Here is a 17,842-nt window from a genome sequence, read left to right on the forward strand (position 1 = left end):
TTGGTTTTGGTTAACACAGTGACAACTAAACAGAGATCCAACATGTTGGTTGTGGTTAAAACAGTGACAACTAAACAGAGATCCAACATGTTGGTTGTGGTTAACACAGTGACAACTAAACAGAGATCCAACATGTTGGTTGTGGTTAACACGGTGACAACTAAACAGAGATCCAACATGTTGGTTGTGGTTAACACAGTGACAACTAAACAGAGATCCAACATGTTGGTTGTGGTTAACACAGTGACAACTAAACAGAGATCCAACATGTTGGTTGTGGTTAACACAGTGACAACTAAACAGAGATCCAACATGTTGGTTGTGGTTAACACAGTTGCAACTAAACAGAGATCCAACATGTTGGTTGTGGTTAACACAGTGACAACTAAACAGAGATCCAACATGTTGGTTGTGGTTAACACAGTGACAACTAAACAGAGATCCAGCATGTTGGTTGTGGTTAACACAGTGACAACTAAACAGAGATCCAACATGTTGGTTATGGTTAACACAGTGACAACTAAACAGAGATCCAACATGTTGGTTTTGGTTAACACAGTGACAACTAAACAGAGATCCAACATGTTGGTTGTGGTTAAAACAGTGACAACTAAACAGAGATCCAACATTTTGGTTGTGGTTAACACAGTGACAACTAAATAGAGATCCAACATGTTGGTTGTGGTTAACACGGTGACAACTAAACAGAGATCCAACATGTTGGTTGTGGTTAACACAGTGACAACTAAACAGAGATCCAACATGTTGGTTGTGGTTAACACAGTGACAACTAAACAGAGATCCAACATGTTGGTTGTGGTTAACACAGTGACAACTAAACAGAGATCCAACATGTTGGTTGTGGTTAACACAGTTGCAACTAAACAGAGATCCAACATGTTGGTTGTGGTTAACACAGTGACAACTAAACAGAGATCCAACATGTTGGTTGTGGTTAACACAGTGACAACTAAACAGAGATCCAGCATGTTGGTTGTGGTTAACACAGTGACAACTAAACAGAGATCCAACATTTTGGTTATGGTTAACACAGTTGCAACTAAACAGAGATCCAACATGTTGGTTGTGGTTAACACAGTGACAACTAAACAGAGATCCAACATGTTGGTTGTGGTTAACACAGTGACAACTAAACAGAGATCCAACATGTTGGTTGTGGTTAACACAGTGACAACTAAACAGAGATCCAACATGTTGGTTGTGGTTAACACAGTGACAATTAAACAGAGATCCAGCATGTTGGTTGTGGTTAACACAGTGACAACTAAACAGAGGTCCAACATGTTGGTTTTGGTTAACACAGTGACAACTAAACAGAGATCCAACATGTTGGTTGTTGTTAACACAGTGACAACTAAACAGAGATCCAGCATGTTGGTTGTGGTTAACACAGTGACAACTAAACAGAGATCCAACATGTTGGTTTTGGTTAACACAGTGACAACTAAACAGAGATCCAACATGTTGGTTGTGGTTAAAACAGTGACAACTAAACAGAGATCCAACATTTTGGTTGTGGTTAACACAGTGACAACTAAACAGAGATCCAACATGTTGGTTGTGGTTAACACGGTGACAACTAAACAGAGATCCAACATGTTGGTTGTGGTTAACACAGTGACAACTAAACAGAGATCCAACATGTTGGTTGTGGTTAACACAGTGACAACTAAACAGAGATCCAACATGTTGGTTGTGGTTAACACAGTGACAACTAAACAGAGATCCAACATGTTGGTTGTGGTTAACACAGTTGCAACTAAACAGAGATCCAACATGTTGGTTGTGGTTAACACAGTGACAACTAAACAGAGATCCAACATGTTGGTTGTGGTTAACACAGTGACAACTAAACAGAGATCCAGCATGTTGGTTGTGGTTAACACAGTGACAACTAAACAGAGATCCAACATTTTGGTTATGGTTAACACAGTTGCAACTAAACAGAGATCCAACATGTTGGTTGTGGTTAACACAGTGACAACTAAACAGAGATCCAACATGTTGGTTGTGGTTAACACAGTGACAACTAAACAGAGATCCAACATGTTGGTTGTGGTTAACACAGTGACAACTAAACAGAGATCCAGCATGTTGGTTGTTGTTAACACAGTGACAACTAAACAGAGATCCAGCATGTTGGTTGTGGTTAACACAGTGACAACTAAACAGAAGTCCAACATGTTGGTTGTGGTTAACACAGTGACAACTAAACAGAGATCCAACATGTTGGTTTTGGTTAACACAGTGACAACTAAACAGAGATCCAACATGTTGGTTGTTGTTAACACAGTGACAACTAAACAGAGATCCAGCATGTTGGTTGTGGTTAACACAGTGACAACTAAACAGAGATCCAACATGTTGGTTGTGGTTAACACAGTGACAACTAAACAGAGATCCAACATATTGGTTGTGGTTAACACAGTGACAACTAAACAGATATCCAACATTTTGGTTGTGGTTAACACAGTGACAACTAAACAGAGATCCAACATGTTGGTTGTGGTTAACACAGTGACAACTAAACAGAGATCCAACATGTTGGTTGTGGTTAACACAGTGACAACTAAACAGAGATCCAGCATGTTGGTTGTGGTTAACACAGTGACAACTAAACAGAGATCCAACATGTTGGTTGTGGTTAACACAGTGACAACTAAACAGAGATCCAACATGTTGGTTGTGGTTAACACAGTGACAACTAAACAGAGATCCAGCATGTTGGTTGTTGTTAACACAGTGACAACTAAACAGAGATCCAGCATGTTGGTTGTGGTTAACACAGTGACAACTAAACAGAGGTCCAACATGTTGGTTGTGGTTAACACAGTGACAACTAAACAGAGATCCAACATGTTGGTTTTGGTTAACACAGTGACAACTAAACAGAGATCCAACATGTTGGTTGTTGTTAACACGGTGACAACTAAACAGAGATCCAGCATGTTGGTTGTGGTTAACACAGTGACAACTAAACAGAGATCCAACATGTTGGTTGTGGTTAACACAGTGAAACTAAACAGAGATCCAACATATTGGTTGTGGTTAACACAGTGACAACTAAACAGAGATCCAACATGTTGGTTGTGGTTAACACAGTGACAACTAAACAGAGATACAGCATGTTGGTTGTGGTTAACACAGTGACAACTAAACAGAGATCCAACATGTTGGTTGTGGTTAACACAGTGACAACTAAACAGAGATCCAACATTTTGGTTGTGGTTAACACAGTTGCAACAAAACAGAGATCCAACATGTTGGTTGTGGTTAACACAGTGACAACTAAACAGAGATCCAACATGTTGGTTGTGGTTAACACAGTGACAACTAAACAGAGATCCAACATGTTGGTTGTGGTTAACACAGTGACAACTAAACAGAGATCCAGCATGTTGGTTGTTGTTAACACAGTGACAACTAAACAGAGATCCAGCATGTTGGTTGTGGTTAACACAGTGACAACTAAACAGAGGTCCAACATGTTGGTTGTGGTTAACACAGTGACAACTAAACAGAGATCCAACATGTTGGTTTTGGTTAACACAGTGACAACTAAACAGAGATCCAACATGTTGGTTGTTGTTAACACGGTGACAACTAAACAGAGATCCAGCATGTTGGTTGTGGTTAACACAGTGACAACTAAACAGAGATCCAACATGTTGGTTGTGGTTAACACAGTGAAACTAAACAGAGATCCAACATATTGGTTGTGGTTAACACAGTGACAACTAAACAGATATCCAACATTTTGGTTGTGGTTAACACAGTGACAACTAAACAGAGATCCAACATGTTGGTTGTGGTTAACACAGTGACAACTAAACAGAGATACAGCATGTTGGTTGTGGTTAACACAGTGACAACTAAACAGAGATCCAACATGTTGGTTGTGGTTAACACAGTGACAACTAAACAGAGATCCAACATTTTGGTTGTGGTTAACACAGTTGCAACAAAACAGAGATCCAACATGTTGGTTGTTGTTAACACAGTGACAACTAAACAGAGATCCAGCATGTTGGTTGTGGTTAACACAGTGACAACTAAACAGATATCCAACATGTTGGTTGTGGTTAACACAGTGACAACTAAACAGAGATCCAACATGTTGGTTGTGGTTAACACAGTGACAACTAAACAGAGATCCAACATGTTGGTTGTGGTTAACACAGTGACAACTAAACAGAGATCCAGCATGTTGGTTGTGGTTAACACAGTGACAACTAAACAGAGATCCAACATGTTGGTTGTGGTTAACACAGTGACAACTAAACAGAGATCCAGCATGTTGGTTGTGGTTAACACAGTGACAACTAAACAGAGATCCAACATTTTGGTTATGGTTAACACAGTTGCAACTAAACAGAGATCCAACATGTTGGTTGTGGTTAACACAGTGACAACTAAACAGAGATCCAACATGTTGGTTGTGGTTAACACAGTGACAACTAAACAGAGATCCAACATGTTGGTTGTGGGTAACACAGTGACAACTAAACAGAGATCCAACATGTTGGTTGTGGTTAACACAGTGACAATTAAACAGAGATCCAGCATGTTGGTTGTGGTTAACACAGTGACAACTAAACAGAGGTCCAACATGTTGGTTTTGGTTAACACAGTGACAACTAAACAGAGATCCAACATGTTGGTTGTTGTTAACACAGTGACAACTAAACAGAGATCCAGCATGTTGGTTGTGGTTAACACAGTGACAACTAAACAGAGATCCAACATGTTGGTTTTGGTTAACACAGTGACAACTAAACAGAGATCCAACATGTTGGTTGTGGTTAAAACAGTGACAACTAAACAGAGATCCAACATTTTGGTTGTGGTTAACACAGTGACAACTAAACAGAGATCCAACATGTTGGTTGTGGTTAACACAGTGACAACTAAACAGAGATCCAACATGTTGGTTGTGGTTAACACAGTGACAACTAAACAGAGATCCAACATGTTGGTTGTGGTTAACACAGTGACAACTAAACAGAGATCCAACATGTTGGTTGTGGTTAACACAGTGACAACTAAACAGAGATCCAACATGTTGGTTGTGGTTAACACAGTTGCAACTAAACAGAGATCCAACATGTTGGTTGTGGTTAACACAGTGACAACTAAACAGAGATCCAACATGTTGGTTGTGGTTAACACAGTGACAACTAAACAGAGATCCAGCATGTTGGTTGTGGTTAACACAGTGACAACTAAACAGAGATCCAACATGTTGGTTGTGGTTAACACAGTTGCAACTAAACAGAGATCCAACATGTTGGTTGTGGTTAACACAGTGACAACTAAACAGAGATCCAACATGTTGGTTGTGGTTAACACAGTGACAACTAAACAGAGATCCAGCATGTTGGTTGTGGTTAACACAGTGACAACTAAACAGAGATCCAACATTTTGGTTATGGTTAACACAGTTGCAACTAAACAGAGATCCAACATGTTGGTTGTGGTTAACACAGTGACAACTAAACAGAGATCCAACATGTTGGTTGTGGTTAACACAGTGACAACTAAACAGAGATCCAACATGTTGGTTGTGGTTAACACAGTGACAACTAAACAGAGATCCAGCATGTTGGTTGTTGTTAACACAGTGACAACTAAACAGAGATCCAGCATGTTGGTTGTGGTTAACACAGTGACAACTAAACAGAAGTCCAACATGTTGGTTGTGGTTAACACAGTGACAACTAAACAGAGATCCAACATGTTGGTTTTGGTTAACACAGTGACAACTAAACAGAGATCCAACATGTTGGTTGTTGTTAACACAGTGACAACTAAACAGAGATCCAGCATGTTGGTTGTGGTTAACACAGTGACAACTAAACAGAGATCCAACATGTTGGTTGTGGTTAACACAGTGACAACTAAACAGAGATCCAACATATTGGTTGTGGTTAACACAGTGACAACTAAACAGATATCCAACATTTTGGTTGTGGTTAACACAGTGACAACTAAACAGAGATCCAACATGTTGGTTGTGGTTAACACAGTGACAACTAAACAGAGATCCAACATGTTGGTTGTGGTTAACACAGTGACAACTAAACAGAGATCCAGCATGTTGGTTGTGGTTAACACAGTGACAACTAAACAGAGATCCAACATGTTGGTTGTGGTTAACACAGTGACAACTAAACAGAGATCCAACATGTTGGTTGTGGTTAACACAGTGACAACTAAACAGAGATCCAGCATGTTGGTTGTTGTTAACACAGTGACAACTAAACAGAGATCCAGCATGTTGGTTGTGGTTAACACAGTGACAACTAAACAGAGGTCCAACATGTTGGTTGTGGTTAACACAGTGACAACTAAACAGAGATCCAACATGTTGGTTTTGGTTAACACAGTGACAACTAAACAGAGATCCAACATGTTGGTTGTTGTTAACACGGTGACAACTAAACAGAGATCCAGCATGTTGGTTGTGGTTAACACAGTGACAACTAAACAGAGATCCAACATGTTGGTTGTGGTTAACACAGTGAAACTAAACAGAGATCCAACATATTGGTTGTGGTTAACACAGTGACAACTAAACAGATATCCAACATTTTGGTTGTGGTTAACACAGTGACAACTAAACAGAGATCCAACATGTTGGTTGTGGTTAACACAGTGACAACTAAACAGAGATACAGCATGTTGGTTGTGGTTAACACAGTGACAACTAAACAGAGATCCAACATGTTGGTTGTGGTTAACACAGTGACAACTAAACAGAGATCCAACATTTTGGTTGTGGTTAACACAGTTGCAACAAAACAGAGATCCAACATGTTGGTTGTTGTTAACACAGTGACAACTAAACAGAGATCCAGCATGTTGGTTGTGGTTAACACAGTGACAACTAAACAGATATCCAACATGTTGGTTGTGGTTAACACAGTGACAACTAAACAGAGATCCAACATGTTGGTTGTGGTTAACACAGTGACAACTAAACAGAGATCCAACATGTTGGTTGTGGTTAACACAGTGACAACTAAACAGAGATCCAGCATGTTGGTTGTGGTTAACACAGTGACAACTAAACAGAGATCCAACATGTTGGTTGTGGTTAACACAGTGACAACTAAACAGAGATCCAGCATGTTGGCTGTTGTTAACACAGTGACAACTAAACAGAGATCCAGCATGTTGGTTGTGGTTAACACAGTGACAACTAAACAGAGATCCAACATGTTGGTTGTGGTTAACACAGTGACAACTAAACAGAGATCCAACATGTTGGTTGTGGTTAACACAGTGACAACTAAACAGAGATACAGCATGTTGGTTGTGGTTAACACAGTGACAACTAAACAGAGATCCAACATGTTGGTTGTTGTTAACACAGTGACAACTAAACAGAGATCCAACATGTTGGTTGTGATTAACACAGTGACAACTAAACAGAGATCCAACATGTTGGTTGTGGTTAACACAGTGACAACTAAACAGAGATCCAGCATGTTGGTTGTGGTTAACACAGTGACAACTAAACAGAGATCCAACATGTTGGTTTTGGTTAACACAGTGACAACTAAACAGAAATCCAACATGTTGGTTGTGGTTAACATAGTGACAACTAAACAGAGATCCAACATGTTGGTTGTGGTTAACACAGTGACAACTAAACAGAGATCCAACATTTTGGTTGTGGTTAACACAGTGACAACTAAACAGAGATCCAACATGTTGGTTGTGGTTAACACAGTGACAACTAAACAGAGATCCAACATGTTGGTTGTGGTTAACACAGTGACAACTAAACAGAGATCCAACATGTTGGTTGTGGTTAACACAGTGACAACTAAACAGAGATCCAACATGTTGGTTGTGGTTAACAAAGTGACAACTAAACAGAGATCCAACAAGTTGGTTGTGGTAAACACAGTTGCAACTAAACAGAGATCCAACATGTTGGTTGTGGTTAACACAGTGACAACTAAACAGAGATCCAACATGTTGGTTGTGGTTAACACAGTGACAACTAAACAGAGATCCAACATTTTGGTTGTGGTTAACACAGTTGCAACAAAACAGAGATCCAACATGTTGGTTGTTGTTAACACAGTGACAACTAAACAGAGATCCAGCATGTTGGTTGTGGTTAACACAGTGACAACTAAACAGATATCCAACATGTTGGTTGTGGTTAACACAGTGACAACTAAACAGAGATCCAACATGTTGGTTGTGGTTAACACAGTGACAACTAAACAGAGATCCAACATGTTGGTTGTGGTTAACACAGTGACAACTAAACAGAGATCCAGCATGTTGGTTGTGGTTAACACAGTGACAACTAAACAGAGATCCAACATGTTGGTTGTGGTTAACACAGTGACAACTAAACAGAGATCCAGCATGTTGGCTGTTGTTAACACAGTGACAACTAAACAGAGATCCAGCATGTTGGTTGTGGTTAACACAGTGACAACTAAACAGAGATCCAACATGTTGGTTGTGGTTAACACAGTGACAACTAAACAGAGATCCAACATGTTGGTTGTGGTTAACACAGTGACAACTAAACAGAGATACAGCATGTTGGTTGTGGTTAACACAGTGACAACTAAACAGAGATCCAACATGTTGGTTGTTGTTAACACAGTGACAACTAAACAGAGATCCAACATGTTGGTTGTGATTAACACAGTGACAACTAAACAGAGATCCAACATGTTGGTTGTTGTTAACACAGTGACAACTAAACAGAGATCCAGCATGTTGGTTGTGGTTAACACAGTGACAACTAAACAGAGATCCAACATGTTGGTTTTGGTTAACACAGTGACAACTAAACAGAAATCCAACATGTTGGTTGTGGTTAACATAGTGACAACTAAACAGAGATCCAACATGTTGGTTGTGGTTAACACAGTGACAACTAAACAGAGATCCAACATTTTGGTTGTGGTTAACACAGTGACAACTAAACAGAGATCCAACATGTTGGTTGTGGTTAACACAGTGACAACTAAACAGAGATCCAACATGTTGGTTGTGGTTAACACAGTGACAACTAAACAGAGATCCAACATGTTGGTTGTGGTTAACACAGTGACAACTAAACAGAGATCCAACATGTTGGTTGTGGTTAACAAAGTGACAACTAAACAGAGATCCAACAAGTTGGTTGTGGTAAACACAGTTGCAACTAAACAGAGATCCAACATGTTGGTTGTGGTTAACACAGTGACAACTAAACAGAGATCCAAAATGTTGGTTGTGGTTAACGGTGACAACTAATTATTTTATTCATTATCTCTTAGAAATAAAACAGTTTAATAACAGACACATCCAAACAGTTAGCTGATTTAATGTAATTACTTTTTCTAGCCCAATAAAAAATTCCCTGATAGACCTACATCTTATTTGGGGGCAGCAGATAGCCGCACACACACACGCACGCACGCACGCACGCACGCACGCACGCACACACACACACACACACACACACACACACACACACACACACACACACACACACACACACACACACACACACACACACACACACACACACACACACACACAGAGGGAGGAAATGTTGTGTTTGTTTAATATTGTTTAATGATTATGAAAAGGGACAAAAGGATTAGCCTATGGATTAGGAAAACAACAGAAAGAAATGGGAAAGTGGGAGAGGAGAAATGACTAGAGACAGTGTTGTTTAACTCACTGACCATGACTCATGAGTTCTTCTTACCTTTGTTCAGTAGAAAAGTCTCCGTCTCTAAACTGTATAGGTAGACCCATAGACCGGTTACTCTTCATGGACACACAGCTGGGTACAGGGAAGGCTGGTCTCTCCTGCTTGATTGAGCTTCAACACAACAGAGACAAACATTACATCTCTCATCTACTCTGAGCTCACATGGGAAACATGAGTTTCATTCCAAAACGCTATATATACATTTTCAGAAATGTTGGAAAATTATTTCATATTGTTTAAAGAAATGATTAAACCACTACAAGGATTTATAAAGACTTCTAAAGTGGGTAATTTACACATTAAATACACATTTGCTGGTATTTTCAATTTGTGAGAAACTGAGTCAAATTAACATGGCATCTGTAAGTGCATTCATCTTTAGATATCTGGGTGAGAAAACCACATATCACAGTCAAATATACAGGTTACCAACATTCCATTCCTGATAAACAATGGATATATAGATATCTAGGTGAGACAACCACATATCACAGTCATATATACAGGTTACCAACATTCCATTCCTGATAAACAATGGATATATAGATATCTAGGTGAGACAACCACATATCACAGTCAAATATACAGGTTACCAACATTCCATTCCTGTTAAACAATAGATATATAGATATCTGGGTGAGACAACCACATATCACAGTCAAATATACAGGATACAAACATTCCATTCCAGGTAAACAATGGTTATATATTGTTTTGCAAAAAAATACAATTTCATACACATCTAAAATCTAGAACAGTTATATAGAATGTACCCATAAGCAATCATTTCTGAATAAAAAAAAATATTTAGAATATACATTCTTAAACAATATTGTCAGGTCACCTCTTAGTTTTGGTGTCATGTCCCCCAGAGAGATTCATTTTAGAGGCAGGGACCTCCTCCTCTCCCTCCCCAGAGAGACTCATTTTAGAGGCAGGGCCCCCCTCCTCTCTCTCCCCAGAGAGACTCATTTTAGAGGCAGGACACCCCTCCTCTCTCTCCCCAGAGAGACTAATTTTAGAGGCAGGGATCCCCTCGTTTCTCTCCCCAGAGAGACTAATTTTAGAGCACTGAGAACTAAACAGAGATCCAGCATGTTGGCTGTGGTTAACACAGTGACAACTAAACAGAGATCCAACATGTTGGTTGTGGTTAACACAGTGACAACTAAACAGAGATCCAACATGTTGGTTGTGATTAACACAGTGACAACTAAACAGAGATCCAACATGTTGGTTGTGGTTAACTTCTTTGGGCTGCAGGGGCAGTATTGAGTAACTTGGATGAAAGGTGCCCATTTCAAACGGCCTCGTACTCAATTCTTGCTCGTACAATATGCATATTATTATTACTATTGGATAGAAAACACTCAAGTTTCTAAAACCGTTTGAATTATATCTGTGAGTAAAACAGAACTCATTTGCAGCAAACTTCCTGTCAGAAAGTGAAAAATCTCAAATCGAGGCTCTGTTCCAGGGCCTACCCAATCTTTTGCTTGAAATCTATTAGTATACATGCACTTCATACGCCTTCCACTAGATGTCAATAGGCTGTGAGAGGTGAAATGGGGTCTCTAGCTCTTTCTATGGTCAAAAGAGAGCGCTTGGAATGACAGGACCCCAATTTCCTTTGTTCAGGAAGACGCGGAAAGGACTTCCGGATTGGCTTCTGAAAAGCTGTTGTTATAGACGGCTAATAGCTCCGGCTTTGATTTTATTTGATAAATGTGACAATATCATCGTAAAGTATGTTTTTTCAATATAGTTTAATCAGATTATTGAAATTTTTTCGGGAGTTTTGGCGTGTTCCGTTCTCTGAGTTTGTTGACGATGGAGAGCTTCGCGCCACTTGGCAAGTTTTGCTTGCTAAATCGAGAGGGAAAAAGGCAGTTCTAAAACCAAACAACGATTGTTCTGGACGAAGGACCCCTTGTACAACATTCTGATGGAAGATCATCAAAAGTAGGACCCATTTATGATGTTATTTCATATATCTGTCGAACATGTGTACTATTAGTGTCATGTTTTGTCTTTGATCATGTCTTGTCCCTGTGCTTCCCTCTGCTGGTCTTATTAGGTTCTTTCTCTTTCTCTCTCTCTATCGTTCCGTTCATGCTCCCAGCTGTTTCTCATTCTCCCTACGACCTCATTTACTCTTTCACACCTGTCCCCTATTTTGCCCTCTGATTAGAGTCCCTATTTCTCCCTCTGTTTTCCGCTCCTGTCCTTGTCGGATTCTTGTTTGATGTTTGCAGTTCCTGTGTCTTGTTCCGCCCTGTCGTGTTCTTTTGCCTTCTTCAGATGCTGCGTGTGAGCAGGTGTCTATGTCAGCTACGGCCTGTGCCTTCCTGAAGCGACCTGCAGTCTGTGGTCGCGTCTCCAGTCGTTCCTCTCTATTGACGAGAGGATTTCAGTTTCCTGTTTTGGATTTCCATTGATTTATATCCAGGAGTATCATTATTTGTTTTATACTGGAATAAAGACTCTGTTACTATTACGTCGCTTTTGGGTCCTCATTCATCTGCATAACAGAAGAATCCGACCAAGAATGGACCCAGCGACTACGGATTCTCTCAACACTGCCGTCGAGTTCCAGGGAGCTATGCTCGGCAGACACGAGCAGGAATTGTTTGCTGCTCGTCATGCCGTTGAGACCCTGGCCGCTCAGGTCTCCGATCTCTCTGGACAGTTTCAGAGTCTTCGTCTCGTGCCACCAGCTACTTCCTGGTCTTCCGAGTCTCCGGAACCTAGGGTTAATAACCCACCATGTTACTCTGGGCAGCCCACTGAGTGTCGCTCCTTTCTCACCCAGTGTGATATTGTGTTCTCTCTCCAGCCCAACACGTACTCAAGAGAGAGAGCTCGGATCGCTTACGTCATATCACTCCTTACTGGTCGGGCTCGGGAGTGGGGCACAGCTATCTGGGAGGCAAGGGCTGAGTGTTCTAACGATTATCAGAACTTTAAAGAGGAGATGATACGGGTTTTTGATCGTTCTGTTTTTGGGAAGGAGGCTTCCAGGGCCCTGGCTTCCCTATGTCAAGGTGATCGATCCATAACGGATTACTCTATAGAGTTTCGCACTCTTGCTGCCTCCAGTGACTGGAACGAGCCGGCGTTGCTCGCTCGTTTTCTGGAGGGACTTCACGCTGAGGTTAAGGATGAGATTCTCTCCCGGGAGGTTCCTTCCAGCGTGGACTCTTTGATTGCACTCGCCATCCGCATAGAACGACGGATAGATCTTCGTCATCGAGCTCGTGGAAGAGAGCTCGCGTTAACGGTGCTTCCCCTCTCCGCATCTCAACCATCTCCTCCCACCGGCTCAGAGACTGAGCCCATGCAGCTGGGAGGTATTCGCATCTCGACTAAGGAGAGGGAACGGAGAATCACCAACCGCCTTTGCCTCTATTGCGGTTCTGCTGGACATTTTGTCATGTCATGTCCAGTAAAAGCCAGAGCTCATCAGTAAGCGGAGGGCTACTGGTGAGCGCTACTACTCAGGTCTCTCCATCAAGATCCTGTACTACCTTGTCGGTCCATCTACGCTGGACCGGTTCGGCTGCTTCCTGCAGTGCTTTGATAGACTCAGGGGCTGAGGGTTGTTTTATGGACGAAGCATGGGCTCGGAAACATGACATTCCTCTCAGACAGTTAGGGAAGCCCACGCCCATGTTCGCCTTAGATGGTAGTCTTCTCCCCAGTATCAGATGTGAGACACTACCTTTAACCCTCACAGTATCTGGTAACCACAGTGAGACCATTTCCTTTTTGATTTTTCGTTCACCTTTTACACCTGTTGTTTTGGGTCATCCCTGGCTAGTTTGTCATAATCCTTCTATTAATTGGTCTAGTAATTCTATTCTATCCTGGAACGTTTCTTGTCATGTGAAGTGTTTAATGTCTGCTATCCCTCCTGTGTCTTCTGTCCCCTCTACTCAGGAGGAACCTGGTGATTTGACAGGAGTGCCGGAGGAATATCATGATCTGCGCACGGTCTTCAGTCGGTCCAGAGCCAGCTCCCTTCCTCCTCACCGGTCGTATGATTGTTGTATTGATCTCCTTCCGGGGACCACTCCCCCTCGGGGTAGACTATACTCTCTGTCGGCTCCCGAACGTAAGGCTCTCGAGGATTATCTGTCTGTTTCTCTCGACGCCGGTACCGTGGTGCCTTCTTCCTCTCCCGCCGGAGCGGGATTTTTCTTTGTTAAGAAGAAGGACGGTACTCTGCGCCCCTGCGTGGATTATCGAGGGCTGAATGACATAACGGTTAAGAATCGTTATCCGCTTCCCCTTATGTCGTCAGCCTTCGAGATTTTGCAGGGAGCCAGGTGCTTTACTAAGTTGGACCTTCGTAACGCTTACCATCTCGTACGCATCAGAGAGGGGGACGAGTGGAAAACGGCGTTTAACACTCCGTTAGGGCATTTTGAATACCGGGTTCTGCCGTTCGGTCTCGCTAATGCTCCAGCTGTCTTTCAGGCATTAGTTAATGATGTACTGAGAGACATGCTGAACATTTTTGTTTTCGTTTACCTTGACGATATCCTGATTTTTTCACCGTCACTCGAGATTCATGTTCAGCACGTTCGACGTGTACTCCAGCGCCTTTTAGAGAATTGTCTCTACGTGAAGGCTGAGAAGTGCGCCTTTCATGTCTCCTCTGTCACTTTTCTCGGTTCTGTTATTTCCGCTGAAGGCATTCAGATGGATCCCGCTAAGGTCCAGGCTGTCAGCGATTGGCCCGTCCCTAAGTCACGTGTCGAGTTGCAGCGTTTTCTCGGTTTCGCTAATTTCTATCGGCGTTTCATTCGTGATTTCGGTCAAGTGGCTGCCCCTCTCACCGCTCTGACTTCTGTCAAGACTTGCTTTAAGTGGTCCGGTTCCGCCCAGGGAGCTTTTGATCTCCTCAAGAAGCGTTTTACATCCGCTCCTATCCTTGTTACTCCTGACGTCACTAAACAATTCATTGTCGAGGTTGACGCTTCAGAGGTGGGCGTGGGAGCCATTCTGTCTCAGCGCTTCCAGTCTGACGATAAGGTCCATCCTTGCGCTTACTTTTCTCATCGCCTGTCGCCATCGGAACGCAACTATGATGTGGGTAACCGCGAACTGCTCGCCATCCGCTTAGCCATAGGCGAATGGCGACAGTGGTTGGAGGGGGCGACCGTCCCTTTTGTCGTTTGGACTGACCATAAGAACCTTGAGTACATCCGTTCGGCCAAACGACTTAATGCACGTCAAGCTCGTTGGGCGTTGTTTTTCGCTCGTTTCGAGTTCGTGATTTCCTATCGTCCGGGAAATAAGAACACCAAGCCTGATGCCTTATCCCGTCTCTTTAGTTCTTCTGTGGCTTCTACCGACCCCGAGGGGATTCTCCCTGAAGGGCGTGTTGTCGGGTTGACTGTCTGGGGAATTGAGAGACAGGTAAAGCAAGCACTCACTCACACTGCGTCGCCGCGCGCTTGTCCTAGTAACCTTCTGTTCGTTCCTGTCTCTACTCGTCTGGCTGTTCTTCAGTGGGCTCACTCTGCCAAGTTAGCTGGCCACCCCGGCGTTCGGGGTACGCTTGCTTCTATTCGCCAGCGGTTTTGGTGGCCTACTCAGGAGCGGGACACGCGTCGTTTCGTGGCTGCTTGTTCGGACTGCGCGCAGACTAAGTCAGGTAACTCTCCTCCTGCCGGTCGTCTCAGACCGCTTCCCATTCCTTCTCGACCATGGTCTCACATCGCCTTAGACTTTATTACCGGTCTGCCTTCGTCTGCGGGGAAGACTGTGATTCTTACGGTTATCGATAGGTTCTCTAAGGCGGCACATTTCATTCCCCTCGCTAAGCTTCCTTCCGCTAAGGAGACGGCACAAATCATCATTGAGAATGTGTTCAGAATTCATGGCCTCCCGTTAGACGCCGTTTCAGACAGAGGTCCGCAATTCACGTCACAGTTTTGGAGGGAGTTCTGTCGTTTGATTGGTGCTTCCGTCAGTCTCTCTTCCGGGTTTCATCCCCAGTCTAACGGTCAAGCAGAAAGGGCCAATCAGTCGATTGGTCGCATTTTACGCAGCCTTTCGTTTCGAAACCCTGCGTCTTGGGCTGAACAGCTCCCCTGGGCTGAGTACGCTCACAACTCGCTTCCTTCGTCTGCTACCGGGCTGTCCCCGTTTCAGAGTAGTCTTGGCTACCAGCCTCCTCTGTTTTCGTCCCAGCTCGCCGAGTCCAGCGTTCCCTCCGCTCAGGCTTTTGTCCAACGTTGTGAGCGCACCTGGAGGAGGGTCAGGTCTGCACTTTGCCGTTACAGGGCGCAGACTGTGAGAGCCGCCAATAAGCGTAGGATTAAGAGTCCTAGGTATTGTCGCGGTCAGAGAGTGTGGCTTTCCACTCGTAACCTTCCCCTTACGACAGCTTCTCGCAAGTTGACTCCGCGGTTCATTGGTCCGTTCCGTGTCTCTCAGGTCGTCAATCCTGTCGCTGTGCGACTGCTTCTTCCGCAACATCTTCGTCGCGTCCACCCTGTCTTCCATGTCTCCTGTGTCAAGCCTTTTCTTCGCGCCCCCGTTCGTCTTCCCTCCCCCCCCCCCGTCCTTGTCGAGGGCGCTCCTATTTACAAGGTACGGAAGATCATGGACATGCGTTCTCGGGGACGTGGTCACCAGTACTTAGTGGATTGGGAGGGTTACGGTCCTGAGGAGAGGAGTTGGGTTCCATCTCGGGACGTGCTGGACCGTTCGTTGATCGATGATTTCCTTCGTTGCCGCCAGGGTTCCTCCTCGAGTGCGCCAGGAGGCGCTCGGTGAGTGGGGGGGTACTGTCATGTTTTGTCTTTGATCATGTCTTGTCCCTGTGCTTCCCTCTGCTGGTCTTATTAGGTTCTTTCTCTTTCTCTCTCTCTATCGTTCCGTTCATGCTCCCAGCTGTTTCTCATTCTCCCTACGACCTCATTTACTCTTTCACACCTGTCCCCTATTTTGCCCTCTGATTAGAGTCCCTATTTCTCCCTCTGTTTTCCGCTCCTGTCCTTGTCGGATTCTTGTTTGATGTTTGCAGTTCCTGTGTCTTGTTCCGCCCTGTCGTGTTCTTTTGCCTTCTTCAGATGCTGCGTGTGAGCAGGTGTCTATGTCAGCTACGGCCTGTGCCTTCCTGAAGCGACCTGCAGTCTGTGGTCGCGTCTCCAGTCGTTCCTCTCTATTGACGAGAGGATTTCAGTTTCCTGTTTTGGATTTCCATTGATTTATATCCAGGAGTATCATTATTTGTTTTATACTGGAATAAAGACTCTGTTACTATTACGTCGCTTTTGGGTCCTCATTCATCTGCATAACAATTAGTTTGCGCCCAGATTTTGGGCACTCTCTCGCCATAACGTAAGCTGCATGTCGTAATGAAGTTATTTTTAGAATTCTAACACGGCGATTGCATTAAGACCTAAGCTATCTTTAATTTGCTGTCCAACATGTATTTTTTAGTAAAGTCTATGAATAGTTATTTGATTAGAATAGGTGAGTGTCAGAAATATATCCGGACATTCTGGGAAAAAGATGCTAAGTTTTCCCAATGTATAACCACGGATTTCAGCTCTAAATATGCACATTTTCGAACAAACCATATATGTATTGTGTAATATGATGTTATAGGACTGTCATCTGATGAAGTTTGAGAAGGTTAGTAAAAAAATGTATATCTTTTGATGGTTTATTCGATATCGCTAACGTGCCTAACGAATCAATACTGTTGTGTGGTTGGCTATTGTAGTAAGCTAATATAATGCTATATTGTGTTTTCGCTGTAAAACACTTAAAGAATCGGAAATATTGGCTGGATTCACAAGATGTTTGTCTTTAATTTGCTGTACACCATGTATTTTTCATAAATGTTTTATGATGAGTATTTAGGTATTTCAATTTGGTCTCTGTAATTGTTCTAGCTGCTTCGGTGCTATTTCCGATTGTAGCTGCAATGTAAAACTATGATTTATACCTCAAATATGCACATTTTCGAACAAAACATAGATTTATTGTATAACTTGTTATAAGACTGTCATCTGATGAAGTTGTTTCTTGGTTAGTTTGGTTGGTTCTTGGTTAGTTAGG

General features: G+C 42.8%; 2 protein-coding genes across 3 annotated transcripts in view; one reads left to right on the forward strand and one right to left on the reverse strand.

The window, feature by feature from the left end:
* Window positions 1–12,257, forward strand: part of LOC139562714 (NLR family CARD domain-containing protein 3-like) — a 473,339-nt gene extending 461,082 nt beyond the window's left edge. For both annotated transcript variants that reach the window (XM_071380678.1, XM_071380677.1), the window contains one exon: window positions 11,778–12,257. In XM_071380678.1, coding sequence (XP_071236779.1) covers window positions 11,778–11,947 — 170 coding nt within the window. In that variant the 3' untranslated portion in view covers window positions 11,948–12,257. The remainder of the gene's footprint in view (window positions 1–11,777) is intronic.
* Window positions 1–17,842, reverse strand: part of LOC139562716 (NLR family CARD domain-containing protein 3-like) — a 259,825-nt gene that overhangs the window by 205,209 nt on the left and 36,774 nt on the right. The window contains exon 4 of the mRNA XM_071380679.1: window positions 9,755–9,871. Within this exon, the coding sequence (XP_071236780.1) occupies window positions 9,755–9,871 (117 nt within the window). The remainder of the gene's footprint in view (window positions 1–9,754; window positions 9,872–17,842) is intronic.

This window comes from Salvelinus alpinus, chromosome 32 (assembly GCF_045679555.1).
Source record: "Salvelinus alpinus chromosome 32, SLU_Salpinus.1, whole genome shotgun sequence".
Taxonomy (NCBI): domain Eukaryota; kingdom Metazoa; phylum Chordata; class Actinopteri; order Salmoniformes; family Salmonidae; genus Salvelinus; species Salvelinus alpinus.